At 36.2% G+C, this 22971-nt stretch overlaps 1 protein-coding gene across 4 annotated transcripts in view; it reads right to left on the bottom strand.

Moving 5' to 3' along the window:
* The window catches only part of CNTLN (centlein), a 194292-nt gene that overhangs the window by 4003 nt on the left and 167318 nt on the right, over nt 1-22971 (bottom strand). For 3 of the 4 annotated variants that reach the window (XM_065046182.1, XM_065046184.1, XM_065046185.1), the window contains 2 exons: nt 5762-5947; nt 4341-4418 (listed from right to left, as the gene is read on the bottom strand). In XM_065046182.1, the coding sequence (XP_064902254.1) occupies nt 4341-4418; nt 5762-5947 (264 nt within the window). Of the gene's footprint in view, nt 1-4340; nt 4419-5761; nt 5948-5967; nt 19802-22971 lie in introns of those variants that run through there. The other variant, XM_065046183.1, reaches the window with a different exon arrangement.

Raw genomic sequence — 22971 nt, 5'->3', positions numbered from 1 at the left:
TAGTGGTTACACCTATTTTAAATCTCTCCAAATGGATCATCATATTATTAATCATTTGCCCAAACACACTGCAGAACTGCCTCAAATTGATTAAGTGAACCACAAAGAATAACCTGAAATAAAACTAAAAAACCCCAGATTATAATGACCAAAACCTCCTAATGTCATTATAAAAGTCAAAGTTTACAAAAAAAAATTAGAGAAATGCTTCAATTCACTATTGTTCTTTGTCCATTCTGCTTTGTGATGGCCGTATATATGTGATTATATAAAGATATATGTGCCTGTCTCTATTACTATCCTGAGTAATAAAGGCAATTTCTTGCTGTTTTCAGTCCAAGACAAGTGATGTAATGTGTTTTTTTTTTTTCTGTGCATGAGATAAAACATAGATTTATATTGTAAAGGATTGCCAGTGCAGAGGACTGAGCTCTTATTCTTGTAATGACAAGAAAATCATGGTTACTTTCTGATGGTCTGATATCCATGTTAGTGGTGCCCAGGATATGGTTCAGATTGCGCTGGTGCTGCTTTTCCAGGTGCAGGTACCTGAAACACCTACGTGAGGAAGGAGGGTAGGCAAGTGCTGCTGTACATCTGATAAGTGACATGCTAAATCAATGTTGTCATTTAGTTCAATGCTTGGAAGAGTTGGGCAGATGATTACTATTTTATTAAAAAATAGTTCTTGGAGACTTCAGGCAACAACCTAGATTGGGATAACATATTCTACTCACATACAAAATTTATTACCAGAGTGTTCTAAGATGCTGTTCCTTACACTCAGTTACAATGAATGAAAGTCCTTGGTTGTACAAGAAATCTTCTCTAAGCTATGTGAAAAGAAGTCATCACTTAGCTACACAAATTCCCTATGACAGGAAAAAGCTAGAGAAGGTTGCTGTTTTGTGTGTGGCGGTTTGTGTTTTGTTGTTGTTTTTTGCTTGGTTGGGGTTTTTTTCTTTTGTGTGGGGCTTTTATGATTACAAAAGGAGAGTGCTACTATACTGTGCCAGGTTCAAATAATAAGACATACACATCCAGATGTGATGGATAAAGTAGATAAAAGCCTCATTACTTGCCATGCAAGCTGTAAAGCCACATGCCGGAGATAACCATACTTGATCCCTTCTCTCCCCAACACCATGAACTGCTAAAAACTCAATGGTCTATAATGCAATACCTCTCCCAGCTTCTCTCTCCCATGCCCCATCCCTAACGGATAATCAGTCTGATACCTGTACACGTGACTCAGCTACCCCTGTGCAGATAGCTGCATGCTCTCCCATGAAGCCTCTCCACATACAGGTTCTTCATAGGCAAGAGAACCTTTTTCCTTTTATCCCAATGTCACTTATTCAAATGTTTCATTTTTATACTTTAGTGAGAGCACTCTAGTCATTGGAAGTCAATGCACCAATCCAAAAAGGCAACTGAAAAAACATGTATTGGCCATTCAAGATGTAGGTTTAGACAATATGTTATTTTTCCCTAGTCTGTGTAATTCAGAACATGACTATACTTTTTGATTATATGGTTCTTATTTGCATAATAACATATTGATGCAGAGATGTCTATCAAATTGCAAGCTTCTCAGCAGTGGGGTAGTTTCTTCACATGTGTTTTTACAGTACTTGGTAAAATAAGGACACACAAGCTCTGGCTGCAGTTTGTGAGCTTCAGGAATGAAAAAATATTTATCACTGAAATATTAACATTCTTGTAAAGCTGACAGACTTTTTCAAGTCATACGAGTATGGAAAATAAAGGTACAGATGAAATGTAAAACAGAGGTGTGCTATTCTTCATCATTACACTTTAGGGGAATCTATAAAATGACAGTAAAAAGCAACTAGTGCTTCCCTCAGTCCCCGCCAAAATTCTAATGCACCAGTAAAATGGCGTATGTCAGTAATAAAAATAAAATGTCTATGACATTTTAAATGTTATCGTACTGTCACAGCGGGATAAAATTAGCTTGAAGAATGATCTAAAGGGATATGATGCAGTTCATTATGTATAACAGCAACAGCAGCAGTTTCCCAGTGTTCATAAAGGTTTCTCCATTAAATTTACCTCCAGTCAATAATTAGGAGTCCACAAATAAACCTAGGCAATTAAATCAATACTGTTGGGCAATTATGTTCCAAGTCCTGGCTCAATGGCACAAAAAGACACTATATCAAACTGCAATATTAAGTGCTCTGATGCAATTTTCAACTGAACATTTTCTCAGAATGAGAGAAAAGGGCAAGCCTGCATTTTTGTCCAATACGCAAACGGGTACACAGTTTGCCAGCCTCTGTCGCTAAGTGAGCGGTCTGTTCTGATCAGAAATATTAGCAATGCCTACTAAAGGAAACCACAACCAAACTCTCTACAATATACGAGTTTAGCATTTTAAAGGGCATAGCATTTTTCTGTGAGCTGCTCCCAAGTAGGCACCAAGAAATACCATCAGTTTCCATCCATGTGACTTAGCATGGACAGCAATGAAAAGCAGAGCGGGCTGCTTTCAAAAAGCACTAATTTTCTTGTAATTGTAAAGACGGTCAGCTTGTCAAGAACTACTTCTACCTTCAGAGCTCCTCCTGAGGAACCCCACAAGATGGAGCAAAAATCACTGAAAATCACTATTAACTTGTACACAAACTGATACAGCAATGAGAGCCTCTATCCTCCGCTAACATTTGCAATCCTAGTACCATTGGTTACATACTCGACAACCCTTCACTATCCCTGCCCTGGTTTTTGTTGTGTGCCTGTATCAGCTGAGGAGAAGTGATAAAACTCTGCTTAGAATTTTGTGATGATCTGCCAAAGTATGATGATAAAAAACAGAGTAAGAATTCTCCGTCATATTTCCTGAATATTATTCCAGTTTTGGAGTCCATAAAATAAATAGAATTTTGAAATTTGTAGATTTTTAAAAAAAATCTTAAGGCTATTTTGTGAACAGAAATATTTGTGCTTTTACTGCTGAGTTTCATGTAACACTACAAGGTTGAATTAAAATGACAGTATTTCTGACAAGGACAGTAAAAGCAAACTGATATCTCTATCTCCTCCACTACAGCAATTAAGCAGTCTTAATGATACTAAGTTTTGATAATGGAAGAGAAAAAAACCTGTCATTTCTTAAAAATCTGGTCATAGGACACAATCGAAGCACAAAAGCTATTAATGATGAAAATATATAAATCTGGATGTGATTGTTCCCTTGAAATGGCTTTCAAAATATTTTCAGTCATTCACATTCTTAACAGAAATGAATTACACTGCTAATGGACCCATGCTAGTGAATATGCATTAAGAACACTGGATTTATAAATCAAATTTTATTTCTTTTCAGACATCAGCTACCCATCATCTGAATAAAGGAGACAACTCAAATATAACGGAAAAGTTTCAAGAGTCAGTGTATGTTGTCAGTGATGTCCAAACAAAAGCTGACTACGGGTAGAAAAGCAGGGCTCTCACCTGCCAATAAACTGCCCTTGATCACTTACAAGAGGGGAGCATCCCAGCAGACTGTATGTGTATTAAAAAAAAGACTTGAAAGAGAAGAAAAAGTATCACACAGGTCACAGCGGCAGTCTCAATGGACCCCTCAGGGATTTCTGCTAGTCTCAGCCTTGTCATCCTCTATGCAGCTTTCCTCTCTGCCCAGAAAATGTCGATAAGAAAATGTTTGAGGGGCCTCTGGTGGAAATTTTTTCATTCTTTCTGCATTGACAGGATGCCAAATCAATATTTACTTCCCACTAACAAGCTGCTCGAGGTCTCAGTAGAAAATATTGTAGAGAATGCGGGAAGACACGATAATAAACAGCTGTCTGGCTATGAGGAAAACATGAATTGACTGGAAACAGGTCCACAGTAAAAGGTCACTGAAACCCATGAACTCCTCAGGTGTCCATATCAACTACTTACTTTAAAGGCACATAATAAAAAAAAATCTCTTTTTCCTAAGAGGTATGAGAGAATGGATCCTTCTTACTCTTGCAAGCATTACACACTGTCTCAATAATTCAATTAACACATTTGCCAAGGTCTGTGCTGTTTTTCCCAGCATTGGTTCACCGGTTTCAGCTGTTGAGTTAGCTATCATGAATCCTTGGCTAACATCTCTTCAGTTTTATCCAGTGACTCTTATTTTAAAAAAAAAATAAAAAGGAAATGCTACAAAACAAGGATTTTACCTAGTCTTTTCACAGTATAGTCTGGGACCATTGATGGAAACATAATTACAAGTGAAACAGATTAATTGCAACCTAAAACCACTTAGCTACTGAGAGCAGAAACTTATAATGCATTAAGTGAAGATATAAATTTAGCACCTGTGCTTCAAGAAGCTTCTGTATATACTGCAGCCATTCTTTATCTTTTTCAAATTCCTTTTTTGCCTTCACTGTTTCCTAGAAATAAAGAAATATAACAGACACAATATTTTGACACCACCTGAGAAGAACATAATGAACAATAAATGTGTACCTGCATATACATTAAATAAACAGCATGTGGAGGTGGGAACTATTGTAAAATCAGTTATCTGCTGCATTTCCACCAAGTGTGAGGGCTCTGTCACATTTATAAACCTATCCTTGTCTCTCATTGTCCCTAGAAATTTGCGCAGCATATTCTTTTCACATGAATGTACAGTTGTACATACGATCTACGTGTAAATTCTACAAGTTCAATGTAAAGGTCCCTGAGTATACACACTGATAAATGGAATTTATATCTAAAACTTGTTCAGTGGAAATTCATCACCTGCATTTTAAATTTATTTTCTGTCTATAGTTAAGGATATTTCTGTGTTTCACACATATGTTCACAACAGTGATTACAACGAAGTACATAGCATGTAGAAATTACTTTGAAAGCAAAGTAAGGATGGAACAATTCTGACAAAGTGAATCTCTCTACCAGGATGTACCGATATTGGTAAATAGGCTAGAGATTGGTCCATTTTATTTGTATTCATGAATATAATCCATATCAGTGCATATACATACAATGCATCTTTACTAACCAGCATGAAAACTCTCTTTTGTGACTTCAGTAATATAAAGCTCCAATAGGGCTAAATCTGAGTCACCACCAGAGTACTGTTACAGCCCAATAATGGTCAACTCCTAGACACTCTTATTAAAGCAAGTCTACAGGCTTTTCCGTGTATTATTTGATCAGGCTTAAATAAATCTGGATAAGAAACCAGATTACTATATATTTAATAAAGGGTGATTTGATGAAACACTATAAAATACTTCGTAGTAAAATGTATGTTAGAATCAACAAAAAAAAGCATTGGATTCCCCCAGAAACCATGTCTCTACTAGGAATACCTTTAATAGGTATCACAATACAAGAAAGGAAACATCAACAGAATCAATTTGGCACAGCAAGACACATTCTAATTTTGTTTTCATTAATGCAGAAATCTATTTAAAATGTGTAACCCTGCCAAATACTTTCACGGAAAAGGAAACTACTAAGGATTTTCAAATAATGTTTCCACATTTACATGCTCAAAACAGTATATTTATATTTTATTTATGCACACCCAAAGACTTGCAACCTTATGAATCTCTAACCTGACCTTTTTATTCAAATCCAACTGCTCTGTTGGTTTTGTGCTGGATGCTGCTGCGCAATGAAATTCTAGTCTTCACCTGGAAATCCTTTTCCTCAAGAACAAAAAGATACAGCGTTTTCTGATCTACCCCCTTTCTAGTGAAGAGTCCTTAAAATAACTTACCTCATCTTCTTCTACCTCTAATATCTCCTCAAGATCAGCTGTCGAAACATTAAGAATAGATGCTGCCAACTGAACAGACTCTTGAGAAAGACTCTTTGTGCATGCTTTCAACTCTCCCATTTTTTTTGCCTGTTTGATTTTTGTTCTCAGCTCTTGTACGCCGTGCTGTAACTCTCTGGTTAGAGCCTGGAAGGTGCAAGCAAAAAATACTCGGTTGCAATTTTTCTTAAAGTGCAAACACTATCACAGTATCACTTAGAATAAGCTCCTTTAGACGGGAACTATCTTCACTCTGTGTAACTGGTTCAATAGGATACATCCTCTACTATTAAATAACATGGTATTTCGAACACAAAATCGGAATTAATACATTAAACTAGAAAATTTTGCGAAATACAGGTACATTTTTTTTATGACTTCAGCAAAATAGCTTTATCCATAATGCCATCAGTAGTGAGAAAAAGCAGCTTCTGCAGAATCAATTAAAAATCCTTTCCTGATCCAGTCTACCAGAAACATTATTGAAATAACAACTGAAGTGTCAGGCTCTCCTGTGGTCAGATGTATTTTTAAAGCTTATTCATGCCTCACTGCATGAAGATACACCGCTATACCTCTTCATGCAACACCTGAAATTTTGGTTCCCATCAGGACAGGGTAATTCAAAACTGTCCTGGCTACTTATTCTTCCCGATATAATTTCTGCAATCTGCATCATCACAGTACTGGTTATCTGTTGCTGATACACAGCACGCCCTCGGAGCACACAAGTCCACTGCATTATTTTTCAAGGCTTGCATAGGAAGGGCTGTATTCTCTAAGCAGCTGGCCCGTACAGAAGGCCGAGCCAGGCCAGGCAGTCTCTCTGCAAGAATGCTCTTAGCAGATAGTAGGTGCTTTAAATAATAACATTAACAATAACTAATAATATTAAAATTAATACCAGCTCAGGCAGAGGGAGGAAGATCAGGTGCAAGACCAGAACCATTGCAATTGTTCTTTAACCCAGACTTTGACAAGGTCTGAAGCAGGGGTGCTAAAAGAAAACTCAATTTTAGATCCAATTTCCATTGTTGAAGATTTTTAGCTAGTTTTAAGCAAGAACTAGAGCTTGATAGGATGCCTGATGCTGCTAATGCTGCATAATTAAACTGCCTTTATTATTGCTACTATTATTACTAATGACAAAGACAATAATAATAAAAGCTAATTTTTCTGTGATCATTTCTGCAACGTGGTATGCACAGCTAAGCAAGAAAGATGCTCATAGCCTAAAAGAAATTCAGAAAAACAGACTACTACTATTAAAACAAAACTGTTTGAAAGGTTTAAATGATAGGAAAGGAGAACCACTATCTGGAGTGGTAAAAATAAATTACTGAAATTTAGTAAAGCTGATGTAAAAACCTTGGAAAAGTAAAAAAATAGACAGATGACTACACAGAAAATTCTGCTCGTGGTTAACGGGAAAGAAGAAATCCAGCACGTGTGAGACCACTCTCCTTTGTTTATTTAAAACCAGAATAAAAGAAACAGTATGAAACACTCTGCTGAAAAGACTTTGTTGACCTGAGTGAAAGCTGAATGGAATCCAAACCTGATTTTGATTTTTGTTCCACAACTCCACACAACTTCTGAGCTTGAATAATACCTTCCACAGCTCAACACGCGCCAAACTGCACAACAAAGACCTGACGGTTCAAGTTTCTACCTCTCCTATTCCTAAGGTTCATTGGTTCAGAGAAACTAAGTATTAGTATAAATCATTGGTTGTACAACTGAAGTGATTTTGTTTCATTATTTATGCAGGTATGACAAAAGCATTTCATCAAAAGCAGAGCAAGACAATTTTATTTTAACGTTGTTGGTTGAGAGACAAGAGCATTAACTCATTGTCAGAAGATCCTCCAAGTGTATTCCATTTCCATGACTCAAGCAAAACTGTAATTGTCAACACAGACATTTGGCTGAGTTTAAAATGAGAGAACAAGGTTTTATTTTGATCATTATACATGCGGCTCCTCTTACTAAGCTATCTCTCATCAGTAGGTGATAAAGTCCTGAAAATTATTTTTCTGCAGAATGCCTTCATCTTATAGAAACTGGCTGCAGAATTATGAAGGCTGTTTATTGGGATTTGGGGTAAACTACTGTAAAGCCTCTAGTGTGTTCAAAATTCAGTCAGCAGAGAGCATTTGCTGATATATTTCAAAGAAAGCACAATAGATTAATCCCATTCTGATATTTGCTTATTTTTCTATGACTTCGCAACTTAACATTTTTCTGTATTTAGCTAAAATGGAATTATTAAAACCAAAATTGGTCTACCACAAATTTGAGGGGAGGACGTGCAATGAAACTCATTGTTTTCCAGTTCAAGTGTAGGTCCCTCCATCCACAGTATTTCCAACAAAATATCTTGTATGTAGAGCTGAGATGAATGAAGGAAGTTGAAATGTCATAGGCAGGGAGTTAGGGCAATTTGGAGCAAGCTCACAGAAGGAAATAGACTAAGAGAGGAGAGACCCCTAAGTAGGAAAGTATCCACTATGAAAAAAAATCACAGATAATTCACATGTTTTTGTAGCATTGGAAATAGTCCAGCAGTAAACTGGCTCCTAGAACATGTAGGAGATGTATTTGACAATGAAAAAAAAAAAAAAAAAAAGGCTTGACTTTACTTCTTAAATCAAACTGTATCAGCTTCCCAATTGTTAAAAATAAGGAGGTCTCTCTCGGACACAGGTGAGCAGTCTAGAAGATGCACATTTGTACACTGGTGCTAAGAGGAAGTGTAATTTAAAGGTGTAAAATATCAAGGAAATTAACTATAAAGCCACATGGGAAGACTACAAATAATGATAAATAGCCGAGCACCGACAAACTATAAGCATGATAATAAACAAAGTTAAAGTTTCACTTGAACGTCTCAGATAACATACAGTCATTGCCAGGCAATTATCTTATGATAGCGTTAGATAAATTTTATTGCTGTATCCAAACTCAAGAAGAGGTTCATGATGAATGAACAAGCTGACAGGAACAGTGGAACCCAGAAACTGCAACTACAGAATGCCTGTCTTTCAGTTCAGAGTTCCAGAAAGAAACGTATGAGCAAAACCCTGGAGAATTTATATATAAGTAATTTGCAAAAAAAAAAAAAGAAAAAGGAAAAAAAAGGGAAAAAAAAAAAAGAAAAACCCCAAAAGGCAGTTTAAACAAAAAGAAAGGAAAATCACAATTAACAGATTTTTGATACGCAAGCAAAAATGTTATATATAATCACAGTAGATCACACATATGGATGACTAGTACTTCAATTCCTTTTTTCCCTGAGCAATTCTAATACACTAAAGCACGGGCTTTCACTATACGGGAAAAATAAGGCTACCTTTTTTACTTTCAAATCAGATTCCCAGAATCCAACTAATTTTGATCCTGCCTTCTTCACATTATTAAGTTGTAATAATAATGTTTTGGTCTACGTTTTTCGCTGGCAAAGTACCTTAAAATATTATAGCATCCCTATGATTTTAAGTTGCTTTTTCAGTTGATATATCCTCATCAGTCATACACAAATATATTAATGTGCTAAATTGCTTACTTATTAGTGATTTCATTTATATGTCAGTTCAGGCTTTACAAGAGAAATGTTCGATATCAAAGCCACACTGGTCTTTAACAGAGTTACAAAGAACCACTTCCAAACTGAAAACGACAAAAATCTAAGAGTTAACCTACACAGGTTTTGTTGGTGAGTATACTGGAGGCAGTATAATATCTTCTTTGATTAAGAAATTGATCTAACGCATTCTGGAGCTAAGTGTAGGATTTTAAACTAAAACATTTCCCACTGTGTATTTCAGAATTGCTTGTTTCTAAACTTATACGCATACATAGGTGATACAAACTGCCTGCAATGAAATCAGGGCAGAATATGACCCTAGTACTGTATTGATATATGCTAACAATGCCTTTATTTGTACTAGCAATACCAGGATTTGATCTTTTCTCTTTGTTTTCCTTTTGTGTCAAATCTGGTGGGCATTTTGTTAGTAAAGTCAGTTTCCTGATTTCTATGTTACCATCAGTTATTCCTGTGGGACCAGTCAACTAGAACAGGAATCCCCGATTAATTCCTGAAAGTAACTCTACAACACATCTTGTCAGACCAGGGCAATTGCAAAACCTTAGAATTCTAATAACATGAGCATAAAGTACTCAGTTCTTTTTAATCAGTAGCAATTGTTGCATTACCTACCAACTCCACATGGTTATATAGTATATATTACATCTACTGCATTGCATATGGTTACAAAATATCTCCCTTATAAGCCTTTTTACTTTATTTTCACAACTGAAAATACTCATTCTTAAGGTAATAGTTTCCCATTTTGGTCTCAGCATGAAAACACTTTCTAGAACTATACCTTTTGCCAGTTTTCTGATGTATAAACATAAAGGTCTTTTTTCACTTAGAAGGTCATATCTAATTAAACGCTCAAGCTGTGGTGACACCCAGACCCTGACAACATACTATTAATAAGGTGTTTACATTCCAAAGTGCTCTGACTCTAGTTGATCCTTGAATTGACACAAATTGATCAATGGCCCCAAAGTAGTGCCATATGACCAAGTCAATGCCTAAAATTATTCTCGTGATTACGATGTTAATTTACACATTCTATTGTCATTGTTTGTAGCACAACAAAATTAAATAGCCCCAGGACCGACTGAAGTCTGATCCTAGCACTGTAACTATGTATACCTAGATTTCAGTCTTGCACTGGTGCAGATCTTACGGATGAAGCCATAGATCACATTAGTGACAGAAAATCTTAAGCTTTACTGTGCTTCGTACCATAGTAATAATGTGGTGCTGGGTCTGGCTGGGTTGGAGCTGTAGCTTCTACAGTGCAGTGTTTTGGATTTGTGACTAAAACCGTGCTGATAACACACCAGCTATTGCTGAGCAGTGCTTGCACACAGTGCTTGCACAGTTATTTGGTCCTTACTGCCTCTCTAAAAATGACTTCAAAAATACTCCTAGTAATAATGTTTAAACTGATCTCACAGCACTATTGCTGTTTGTCAGAGAAAAGTTCTTCTATAGTAATACAATTTGTTACATATGTTATTTAAGTTACCTAAACTAGCTCTTTCACTTGAAAAAATACACCTCCTAGGCATAACTTTCTTCGATCAGAAAAGGGACAAGGGTGTATACAAGAAATCAAGACAAGACAGAGCACTGCAATAGATTCATCTGGCCAACGGCTCTAACATGCCATTGTGACCCATGGGAATGAGTCAGTCTCGGAAGGTTAACTTAATTCTTATGACCCCAAGAGATCACATGTGATTTCAGAGACTCCAGCAGATGCCGTGAAAGCAGAGCGTAAAGGTGCAGAGGAGACACAGACCAGTCTTACCTTCCACCAAATTCAGTATTCAGTACTGACTGAGAATGCTATTGCCAAATAATAAAGTAATAGTAACACTATTTTACCAACATCACACAGGTCACATTTACAATGTGGTGTATTGGTTTTATTTACCTGTCTTCGCTCATAGTTTCTGCTTTAGTCCTAAAGTTTATGAACATATACATTCAAGATACGTGGCTCAGCTCTTGGATTTATCTGTACATATTTGGAGGAATTAAGATAGGCTTTTACTATATTTTCCATTAAGAATAAAGTAAACAAACAAGCGGTAGAATGCATTAAAACTCAAACAAAACACAAAGACGCACTCAAGGGAATATCCGAGTGAATATTATCTAAAAGCTAGCAGAGCTGCAAAGTTTCAAAGGCTAATTCAATAAAGAGCTGAAAGGGAGAAGTACATCCTGTAAAGCTAGGTATGTGATATACATGATTTAAAACAAACAATCTTATGTTGATTGGCACTGAGAATAGTGCTCACAACTTCACAGAGATCAGTGGAAGATGAAAGCACACACTGCCTGAAGAAATGCCTCACCTGATGACCTGTAAGAATTCCATTTTACATAAAGATGGAGAAATTCCAGTATGCACATACAAAATAATGTGGTACTGCAGTACTGATTTTCCACATGCATTAACATGAGCATATCTGAACACACACAAGCATAACTGAAGTTCTAACAGGCAAGGTCATTTAAAATATTACCAGCCCCTTCTATCCTTGTGGCAAAAGCCATGTCCCATCTTCAGTCCAGCATCCTAGCCCAGTCTTGCATTCTGCATGGCTCTGAGCAATGGATGTCAGACTGTGAACTAGAAAAGGTGAATTCAGTAATATCCCAAACACAATTATAGTAAGAACATCTGGAAAAGTGTAGACAGACTTGCACAGTATTGTTTTTCAACTGCTAAAGCTAAACCCAACACAGCTTTCCTGACAAAGCCTTTAAGTCACACAGTATAAAAGAGGCCTCAGAATTTCAGTATTTGGACACAAAACACAGCTTCCCGTTATTCAGAACTGCAGACCCCCAAACCAGGTAAAATGCAGTAATGAAGAAGAATATTAAGGTACAATGAAAAAAATGAGAGACTATGTTGCATAAAATTTGCCAATCTGATTCCTTTCACAGGTAAGACTTGAATTTGTTCTTCTATGCTGCCTTAAGTTGCTATTCCTGCTTGCCATTAGGAGTACAGAGGGGAGAAAAATCGCACTTGGCTGGCAACCGTTTAAATACCACATTTCTCCAAAATACCTTTTTTACCAATATAATCCTACATCCTTTACCAAAGTACCATTCCTTCTTGAATCAAAACCACTTAAAACAAATTATTTCTTTATAACCATTTATTTTCAAATACAAATTTGAGAATGTTATTTTGACTGCATTTTCTTAACCAGCTTCAGGTGCGGAAAACCATAGGGAAGAATATTAAAAATATTTCAAACTATATGGCATTTATAAGAAAAGGAAATTGAATACATTGTGCTATGTCCTAAAAGACAGTTCGATTTATTTACAAATTAATAGAAAAGTGAGTTAAGTCACAGCCAGTTTTCAATTTTAGATTGCTTTCAAAACAAACCATATTGAAATAAAGATGCAGCAATGGACTTATTCTGGCCAATTACAATGTAGTTTATAGTTCTGTAGAGAAACACATGACATACAAATATAATTATGTGTTTTAAAATACCCTTTGCGATTTCAAATTACAGCTTTTTGTATTATTGGACTGCTTTTTCTCTTTGTCTTTTCTAACCCTCTCTTGATAATTGTTCAGCTATCACACTTTCATTTATGCCTGAAATCTTGTCTTAAAAAATCTGTTTCTATTCATAGCATTCTTTGTAACATGGCTTTAGGTAAAATTAAGCCCCTCTTATTGCATTAGCTGCTGGGCACCTCATTCATAGAACATACAGCAGATACTTACTGATATGAGGGACACTTGGTTATAAGCAATATTACATCTTTACAGTTATTTAATCTCTCCTGTACATTAAGCTTTAAGACTGTCAAAAACTCAAACTGTAAACCCAAATATTTTCAGACTGATGCTTTTTTTTTTAAGTATCAGCAAGCACTCCATAGTTTTCATTGTACTGTTGCGAAATTTTCAACAAAATTACTATGTTTTGTGACTTATAATGGGGAAAAAAATAATAGTTTTCTTTATAGCAGAGAATGAGTTGAAATATGTATAATCATTGTGGGATGACAGGCAGAATATTTCTGTCAAAATATATTGGTTTCTAAAATTATATTTATGTGAAATGGGCAATAATAATAATTTAAAGTCCTATTTACTTCAGCATTTAAGCCCTACCTCATTTACATTAATTTTTTCCCTGCTGTAAATTCTTCGGTTTCAACAAAATTACCTTTGATTTACACAGGTGCTAGCAAAACAAGCATCATTCCTTTAAAACGTCGTATATTACCGTTATTTACACAGAGTAAAAAAAGAAAAAGGCACTGACAGAGATAAGAGCTTCACACACGTTTAGTAAGAGATGCCTGGGATCTCGGAGAGTTTATTATCTGAACAGTTAGGGCAGACAAAGTCAGCATAGTTATCCTGGACATGGCGAACAAGGAATATTCAGGGCAGACCAAGAAAAACAGAGGTGAAGCAACACTCAAAGGTCACACAGCAGGTCAGCAACCAAGGTGTGCAGAGCACAAAGATTTCTGGATACTCAGGTCAGTGTCTGAGCTTATGCTATCTTTCTGCAGAAACACAGGCAAAGCATAAAAACTATAAATCAGATGCTCTGTGTAAGACCACTGCACTGCTGAAACAAACGTGTTTGAAATCTAATTCAAGAGGTCAGCTCTGGCATTCCTTACACTCTTTAAAAAAACTCCACAAATCTCACCAACTGTGTTTTCTTAAAATACTGTCACTTGGTTTTTTTTATGATTCCACCCTGCTAGAGCTCATCCTACCTCTCTGTAGCTCTTTGGTCATGCCCTCTGGGGAATCCCCTCAAATACCACCTCTCTAAAATACTTTGGAGCTCTATGTATGGGCACTTTCTGTTCTCTCTGCTTCAGCTTACTTTCTTCATAATCTGATCAATTTACATTGAATAATTATTTGTACATGAACTCCTGAATAAATCATTACTGGATATCTTTCTCCTCCTTTCCAAGTTTTGCTACTTTTCCTGTCCTTTTGACAAAAAATTTTTCCACCACTTCAAGCCCAGAACCTTTACTATATACTTTGTACTCGTATGTCCGTCTGCACAGTCTTCCAGTTAAGACTTTTTTCAAGTCAACAATATTTCTACCTTTCAGACCTGACCTGGCCATTATCTTTAAACCTGGCATCTTTCTAACAGTCTCCAGATTAGGCACAGGTCTGTGTACCAGCTTTAAAAAGCAGTTTCTCCAAGCCATTTAAAGGAATCACAGGTGGATCTACGCCCTTCCTGGGAGTGCACTGCAGAGTCTCCATGTAGCTTCCAGCTGAGCCTGTTGAAGTCTCTCATTCTCTGAAAAATTTGATTTTTTTTTCCTGAGTCAGAAAAGGAAATTATTTCCAAGTTTGTGAATGTAATTTCAAGTTCAGCTCTAGTTTGTTGGATCTGTTCACACAGTATCTACTATTAGAGAGTCATGATCTATGAGAACGGTTCCCAGGCAGTGTAAGAAAAATGAAAGTAGCATTAATATGAAGAAAATTGCCTGTGTGAGGCACACATGCATCTAAACTTTGCATGAGACATACATGCACAGTACAGAAACCTGAGATACCTTGCGATCTGGTTACATAGGTTCAACCATTTAACTGAATTCCTCTAAACCTGTAATACAGAGGGGGATATAAAAAAATCAACCTATTTTAAGCTACATCAGTTACCATTTTTACCCCTCATAGTCAAAAACCAAAGTGAAGAGCTGTCCTTCTAAGTCTGAAAAGCAAAGAAAAAGAAGAGCAAGGAAAAGCTTTTCAAAATCTTTCTATTTATTCTCCATTTTTAGTAATCAAGATTTTATCCATTAAGACATCTACATTATATGCTGTTCCTGGCATATTGTATGCATCAATAACCATATGCCTTCTGTAAACTATAAGAGTTCAGCCATTCACTTCATTTATTAAAATTCACAGGGCCTGTTATTCTGTTTACAGTCTAATAGATATTCACTGTCACTATTCAGGCCTCTGATTCAATTTGCCTAAATCCCAGATGCAGAGTAATCCTGATGGAGATTAGCTTAATTTATCACCAATTTCTTCTCAGAACCAAGAAAGGTTGGTATTTCATAATAAAAGCTGTATTTCTCCCTTTTTGCTAAAGCTGCATGCACAGAGAAAAAGAAGCAATAAATGCCTGATTTTTTTTTAATGGTGAGATTTTTTTCAGCTACATAAATTTTGCTTTGCATATAGGACATCTCGTCTTAAAGGTGCATATTTTGCAGACAAGAATACTGATTCTCCTCAGACTGGGACACATCCTTGCAACCAAATATTATGTTGATTCTGACAGAACAGAGATTGGCAGACTCATCGTCTACTCCATACAACACAAAATAATCACTTTAGGTATACTTTTCTAGATAAAGTGGTGACGATTCAGAGTGTAGTGAATGAAATATACTTGTCTTTTAGCTTTTAAGTGTTCCCAGTGGAGAATATTTTCTAGCAACTTGAAGTCATATTAAAGGTGTCCACTTTCAAATCAAAACTGACAGGGCTGATTCATGTAAGTGATACTATCTGCTGTTTTTTATACATGTCCCAGTGACCTACTGAAGAAACCTTTGTTTGGTCCTGTAACACTTCCAAATTAGCATGGTTCATATAAAACTGTGTAAACTTTTCAAAATAAATGAATTTTCATCTGCACAGCAAAATACAGTTCTATTTCCAAAAAAAGGTCCATTTTTGCCAATTATAAATTTTTACAATTGTTTATTATGCTTAGCATTTTTAGATGAAGGAACAAGTGATCATTCAAATGGCAGCCCACATCTAAACTGGGTACTCACATTAAAAGCATGTTCTGTATACCCTGGGCCTGGAAGAAGTTAAAGCAGTAGTACTGCCACGGAAACTGAATCCACAGGGTTTGAGAACACATTCACCAACAGAAACGTCCTACGAAGAATATTTCTGACTGCTCTCATAACTGCAGAATTCTGAAAGTTCCCTGCAAGGATCTACTTCTGTCCAAAGAACTCACTTTGTAGCTGGAGGGACAGGCAGTAGCAGTCTATTTGTGTTGCTCTCTTGTAGGAAAGGAGCTGATAAAACTAAAACAGTATTTCCCAAATATTTGATGCTTCCAATCCAAATACTAATTATCTGGGTTTGTTGGTTGTTGGTTTGTTTTTGGTTTTTTTTTGAGATAAAGGGCAAACAGGACATCATCTACATATGGCCGTTCTGAGAAGAACACGTTTCCTAGCAATGCTCTATCTCCCCCAACACAGAACAGTTCAAGAGAAAAAGACAAAGATGGTAAATACCAGGAATTTGTGAAATGATAGGAATTTTTAACATGAAAGTGGCAAGTTATTAATTAGACTTATTTGTAAGAGGAGGAAGTTTCACATAACATTTACAATTAGCACTGCCACTAACGAGCAGTCCCAGCATCTCTATCCTGCAACCACGTAAATCTGTCCCTGCTCTGACCCTCTGTGGTACACAAAAGCCGGTGCTCTGGGTTTTCAAAATGCACTAGCTCACAATTGACCCACAAAATGTTTACAATAACATTTCATAAATGGAGGAGGGAGGAGGTTTCATAGGGGCAAAAATGAGCAGTGAGGGTCACTCAGAGGTGGAACTTCTTAACAGAAGTGTTAATTTATCTGAAACTACTTATTAAACTACAGCCCAAGACAGCAGTGAGAAAATATGCCATGGCAAAACTGATGCCAGGATTCAAGGTAAACTGCAGAAAGGTAAGAGAGACTGACAGATATTGGGATATAAGATAAGCTGACTGAATGGCAAATGACTGGCAGAACATCACTTGGCCAAGGAGAAGTGGAATACAGCCTCTGACATGCATGGCTGCACATAGCTGTATGTCAAACAACAGAGCAAGGGGGAAATACACCTAGCTTAAGCCCTGCTCTGAGTAGCAGAAATGAGGGCAGATGTCTTAAGAGAGGGAGTGTTGGATCCCCAAGTAGATCCACTAAGCTTGCCAAGTAAACTGCCAGGGGTCTTGATTTTGGCAGTCAATTCTATCAGATGGTTATACTGGAGACCTATCAAGAACAATGCCAGAACAGACCAGATGTGAACTGTGCTTCATTGGGTATCCTCTGTGGAGGGCACACAAGTCCCAAATCACAGAGGCATTATACAAGTGAGAAATGCACTCAGCTGACTTTGAAGCATTCAGCTGCCATCACCTATTCACTACAGCGGCAGTTGAATATAGGTTCTTTATCAAAACTTCAAAACGTCTTCCTCAAGGTCAGAAAAGTTCTAATATTTTCAGGCTCAGGCAGATGCCATCACTGCAAATTAACTTTTAAAAATCAGTTCTACTGAGGCACAGGTTAAATGGGGCAGACAACACTGATGAGTCTTGAGCTTACAAGGGTCTGTAACAGCAATATATGGTCAAAGTCTACGTCACCTAAAAAAAAGAAGTAAAGAAATACAGAAAAACAGAATTCATAGAACCATAGAATCATTCCAGTTGGAAGAGACCCTCAGGATCATCAAGTCCAGCCATAACCTAACCTAACTCTAGCACTAAACCATGTCCCTAAGAACCTCGTCTAAATGCTTTTTCAACTCATCCAGGGATGGTGACTCCACCACCTCCCTGGGCAGCCTGTTCCACTGCTTCACCTACAGAACCAGGCAGCTTTTTGGACAGATTCATAGCAAATTAGCATGCTCTACCCTATTTTCGATAGACGTCGAATAGTCTAATAGTTTTTTAAGACTATCCAATGGCCCTTTTCTGCATGTGTTGTCACAGGCACTACAAGCATAATAAAGAACATTTTTCTCTGGTTGCTGTGCTGCACGTAACTGGCAAGATCTACCTGAGGATCTGACACATGCAATACATGTTATAGAAAATATTGAACAATGGTAAATTATAGAAACTGATGCATGTTTTAAAGATAATTTCTGGTGCTGATGGAAGCTGGATAAGATGAAAACATGTAGCTTTATAAAAGGCATCTAAAATACTCTCAGAGCCACCTGGTCCCTCTTACAGGCAGTTTGTGTTCTTCTGTAATAAAAATGTTCTATTTGGCCTACCTTACATTATATTTACAGCCTTACTTCGTTACTATTTATCAGTCTTCATAAATGCCATTGATAAATTTTATCAGGATTTGATATCTAATTCTGTGAAAATGAAATTTCACTTATTACTTTTTAGATCAAAGGCACAGTCCATTTTTAATCCATTTAACATATTATTGATATTGCACAGCCTATATTTTTATCTGAAAGTCTCAGTGCTAGGTCAGACATTTTTAAAAATAGTGTACTAAAACAAATGGAAACCTTTATCAAATGACGTGTACTGCCTTCTAGAAAAGAAATCAGATTTATTCAGTCTCTTCCATAAAGCCATTCTAAGAAACATAACTTTACTCCTATGGTTTAATATTAGGTTGGTGCAAAAGTAATTGCAGATTTGGACCACGAATTTTAAATCATTATAACTAGGCACAAACACATCTTTATTAATCAAAATAGGGAGCACTACAATCAACATATTTTTGCCAATAAGGTTATCTATTCCTGTAGCATAAAAGTCCATGCTTCAGGATTCTATGAACTCTTGGAAAGCATTTTATGCATCCTGCTGGTTGTGGAAGCATTTTCCCTGCAAAAAGTTGTCAAGATGCTTGAAGGAGTGGTAGTTGGTTGGCAAAAGGTCAGATTAATATGGTGGATGAGGAAAAACTTCGTAGCCCAACTTGTTCAACTTTTGAAGTGTTGGTTGTGCAACATGCAGTTGGGTGTTGTCATACAGAAGAATCAGGCCCTTTCTGTTGACCAGTGCTGGCTGCAGGCATTGCAGTTTTTGGTGCATCTCATCAATTTGCTGAGCTTATTTCTCAGATGTAATGGTTTTGCTGCATTCAGAAAGCTGTAGTGGATCAGACTGGCAGCAGACCACCAAACAGTGATCATGACCTTTTTTTGGTGTAAGTTTGACGCTGGGAAGTCTTCTCTGTCCAGTCACTGAGCTGGTCATTGTCAGTATAAAATCCACCTTTTGTTGCACATCACAGTCCAATTGATAAATAGCTCATTGTTGTTGTGTAGAGTAAGAGAAAACGGCACTTCAAAACGATGATTTCTTTTATTTTTGATCAGCTCATGAGGGACTCACTTCTTGAGCTTTTTCACCTTTCCAATTTGCTTCAAATACCAAACAACCATAGAACGGTTGACATTGAGTTCCTTTGTGAAACTTCCTGACCCACCATGGCACTGTACATTCGTTAGCAGTTCCTGGGCCAAATGTGTTGTTGATGTTGTGAGTTGTCTCCACTGCTTTATGATCCATTTGGAACTCAAATAAGAAATTAACTTGAATTTGCTTTTTGCCTAACACCATTTCCATGGTCTAAAAGAAATATAAAATAAACAGCAAGTAATAAGTCAGTAGCAAAAAAAAAAGGTGAGAAAAGTGCATTGAAATGAGATATAATAAAACCACATTTATTTAAGAATTTATTCCAATATTAAACAGCAAATTTAAACAACACAAAAAACTGCAATTCCTTTTGCACCAATCTAATACTTCAATAATTGAGTTTCAAATCAGATTTTCATTTTTTCAGTCAGAAATGAAGTCAGACTGACTTAAAAATACCTATCCTGACTGCCTTTTCTGCATATCAACTCAATATTATCATTCTTTTAGAGTACTCTAATACTTATTGTAGTGTTAAAGTATATATACACTTACTTTGAATACTTATTCAAAAGGAGGATCAGCAAGAGTAAAATTCCTTAACCAGCTCTATAAAGTTGTAAGCTAGAAAACTTCTCAATTTAAAAATTCTACTTCTTTCTAGAAATTGTTTAAAATCCTCCATTGGCTACTAATAGAGTGGGGATGTTTCATCATCATTATTTAATACCAGCCTACTTCCTTCCAGATACGAACCAAAATATTCATACAAGACTTCTATCTTCACATAGTTACAGAGTTGTCTTCTCTAATACAGGGTCATATGCACCCTGTAATAGCTATCTTATTACTAGGACATTTTAAAATCCCGCCCCTTCACTACTGTTCTTGGCTTTGCTACACACAGATTTAATCTTGTTATCTTTAGCCTCTTCTCTGTCCTCCATAATCTATTGCTGCTCATATTTTCAGGTTGTTATCTATAATCCATCTTCCACTTCCTTTATATTGCCTTTTTATTTCTAAATATTGTGTTCTTTCTCCTATCAAACTGAAATAGATACTTTTAAGAAGTTACCCTGTAATTATGGAACTGTGTTTTTCTGGTTACTTAATAAACTGTTACAGTGCACAATTGCTATTCATATTTTTTACTAGCCTCTATCTTCCTCACAACAGCTTTGGAGAAATACACTTCTCTGAATCAACATATTTTAGGTGCCCTGTTGGTTCCCACTGAATGTAATTTAGATCCTAACACTTGATCTCCGTAACACAGTCCAACATTTAAGAATAAGTCCAATGACTTAGAACATACTGGATACAGCAACTTTTGTTTGTAATTATTTCTTCCATAATTTTTAGAAACTATTACTATATTTTACAATCTAGCAGTTTTAGTTAGTTGCATAAGTGTCCCAAACTGGGCTCCCCATACCAATGCAATGCTTTATTGTGCATTACAAGTACACATAACTCATCATATCCTTTCACTTGATCCAGTGGTGTATATCAGACTCCTATGAGAAACCCGTCCCCCAGTTTCTGTAACTTAGTATATTGATCCAAATGGATGCAAGATCCTGTGGTTCTGAGTTATCAAGGCAGGTAACAGTGTTTTGCCACACTCTTTTCTCTGAAGTCTCTCTGTTGTCCTTTTATTAGCTGTAGCTATTAATTACCAACACTGAAATGTTTTAACTGCTCTCTGCTACAATAAGAACTATGTAATGTCATGAACAACATGGAACAGCTAGAAAAAAAATAACTGCATTTAACTGATTAATGAGAACTGCAGCTGCACTCAGAAAAACAAGTCAGGCTTATGACATGATCAGAATGGCAGAGAAAGGTAAGAGGGTCATACAAATATGTTAAACAGGTTAAGCAAGAGACAGTTTAAACTTGATTAAACATGTTCTCTATACAAAAGAAAACTTATTTGAATTACTGAAACCTGAGTGAGAACCAAAGTCAGGAGAAAACTGACAGCCACGTGGAAGGAGAACGTAGAGATGAGGCAGATCAAACCTCCAAGGAAGAGGTGGTCCAGGAAAGAGTACTGCTGCCGCTTATTGTGCCACCTTCATCTTCCTATGCAGGTTATAGCATCAGATACATAAAAGGTATTTTAACAGGATTTACCTGATGTACTACAAAATTCCAATGAAATGCCAAGGATTTTTAACTATATTTTGTACAGTGGCATACTGCAAATCAAGTCTGTTTTCAGATAACTTTTTTTTCCATAAATATTTATCACCTAACTAAATAAAGCAGTCTACTGAGGAACTCCCTGTTCATCAATATTTGACTCATAGACAGCATCTTTATTTTGAAAAAATCTTTCTGCAGAGCAACAGTAGTCAGCAAAAATGTTACTTGAAATACGCATGCATATTCTTTTATCCAGGGGAGAAACTACATATTTAGCTTTTATTAGCTAAATATTATTATTATTTATAGAGAAACTACATATTAGCATTCTTTTCACATACAGTACAACTGTGTAGATGCTAATGAATATTCATGGTAAGTAACAGAGAAGCAGTGATCTTATTCAACAATAAAAGAAGTATCATAATAGTTGCTAATAGGTGATTTTCCTCATTACCACTACTTTTGAGAACAGATCTTTTGCTTTCTCATTTTCTAATTTTTGACAAACTTTTTATTATGGAAGTATGTAAAGTATTGACAGTACGAACAGTTTATCTCCTTTGTCTATAATGGCTGCTACAGTTTACTCAAGTCATTCCAAAATTCATAGCAGCCTGAATGGAGATTCAATTAAGTCTCTCTGTCATCAATTACATAGGAGTATTCCATTAACAAAAAATAGGCAATACATTAGATTAATTCAGAATTTCCCATACTTAGCCAAAAATAAGCACGCAGCTGTGGAAAGAACACGCATTTCTTCCTCATAGAGGAAGCTTTCTGTATTAGAAGAAATCACATTTTCCTCCAAGAAAAATAACAAGAATAGGCAAGATACTTCCAAATGACAGGGCACAGTGATCAGTTTTATAACTCTTTCCCAATGGTAAAGAAGATATCCTTTATTTTAATCACAAACTTAAGAAATTTTTAAAATAACATTTTTAAAATAACAGGCAATTTTTTTTTTCCCATGAAAGTCAATCCTCACTTTCACCTTAGATATTTTCACTTATAAATGCTTTGAATTTAAGATTTTAGTTTTCATTAAACATTGTTAATCAGAATACCACTGGTCTTTACTTTGTATGCTATCAGACTGGCTCAAACATACCTGAAAGCAGATCACCTCTAAAGAAATGAACAGTAGACAAGTGGATCTGTTTCATGAGTTAGTAAGATATAACCTTGTCTGGAAATAGGTATATAATAGATATATA

This window comes from Columba livia, chromosome Z, assembly GCF_036013475.1.
Source record: "Columba livia isolate bColLiv1 breed racing homer chromosome Z, bColLiv1.pat.W.v2, whole genome shotgun sequence".
Classification (NCBI taxonomy): domain Eukaryota; kingdom Metazoa; phylum Chordata; class Aves; order Columbiformes; family Columbidae; genus Columba; species Columba livia.
Note: the sequence above shows the minus strand (reverse complement) of the source record. Positions and strands in the feature narration are given on the sequence as shown.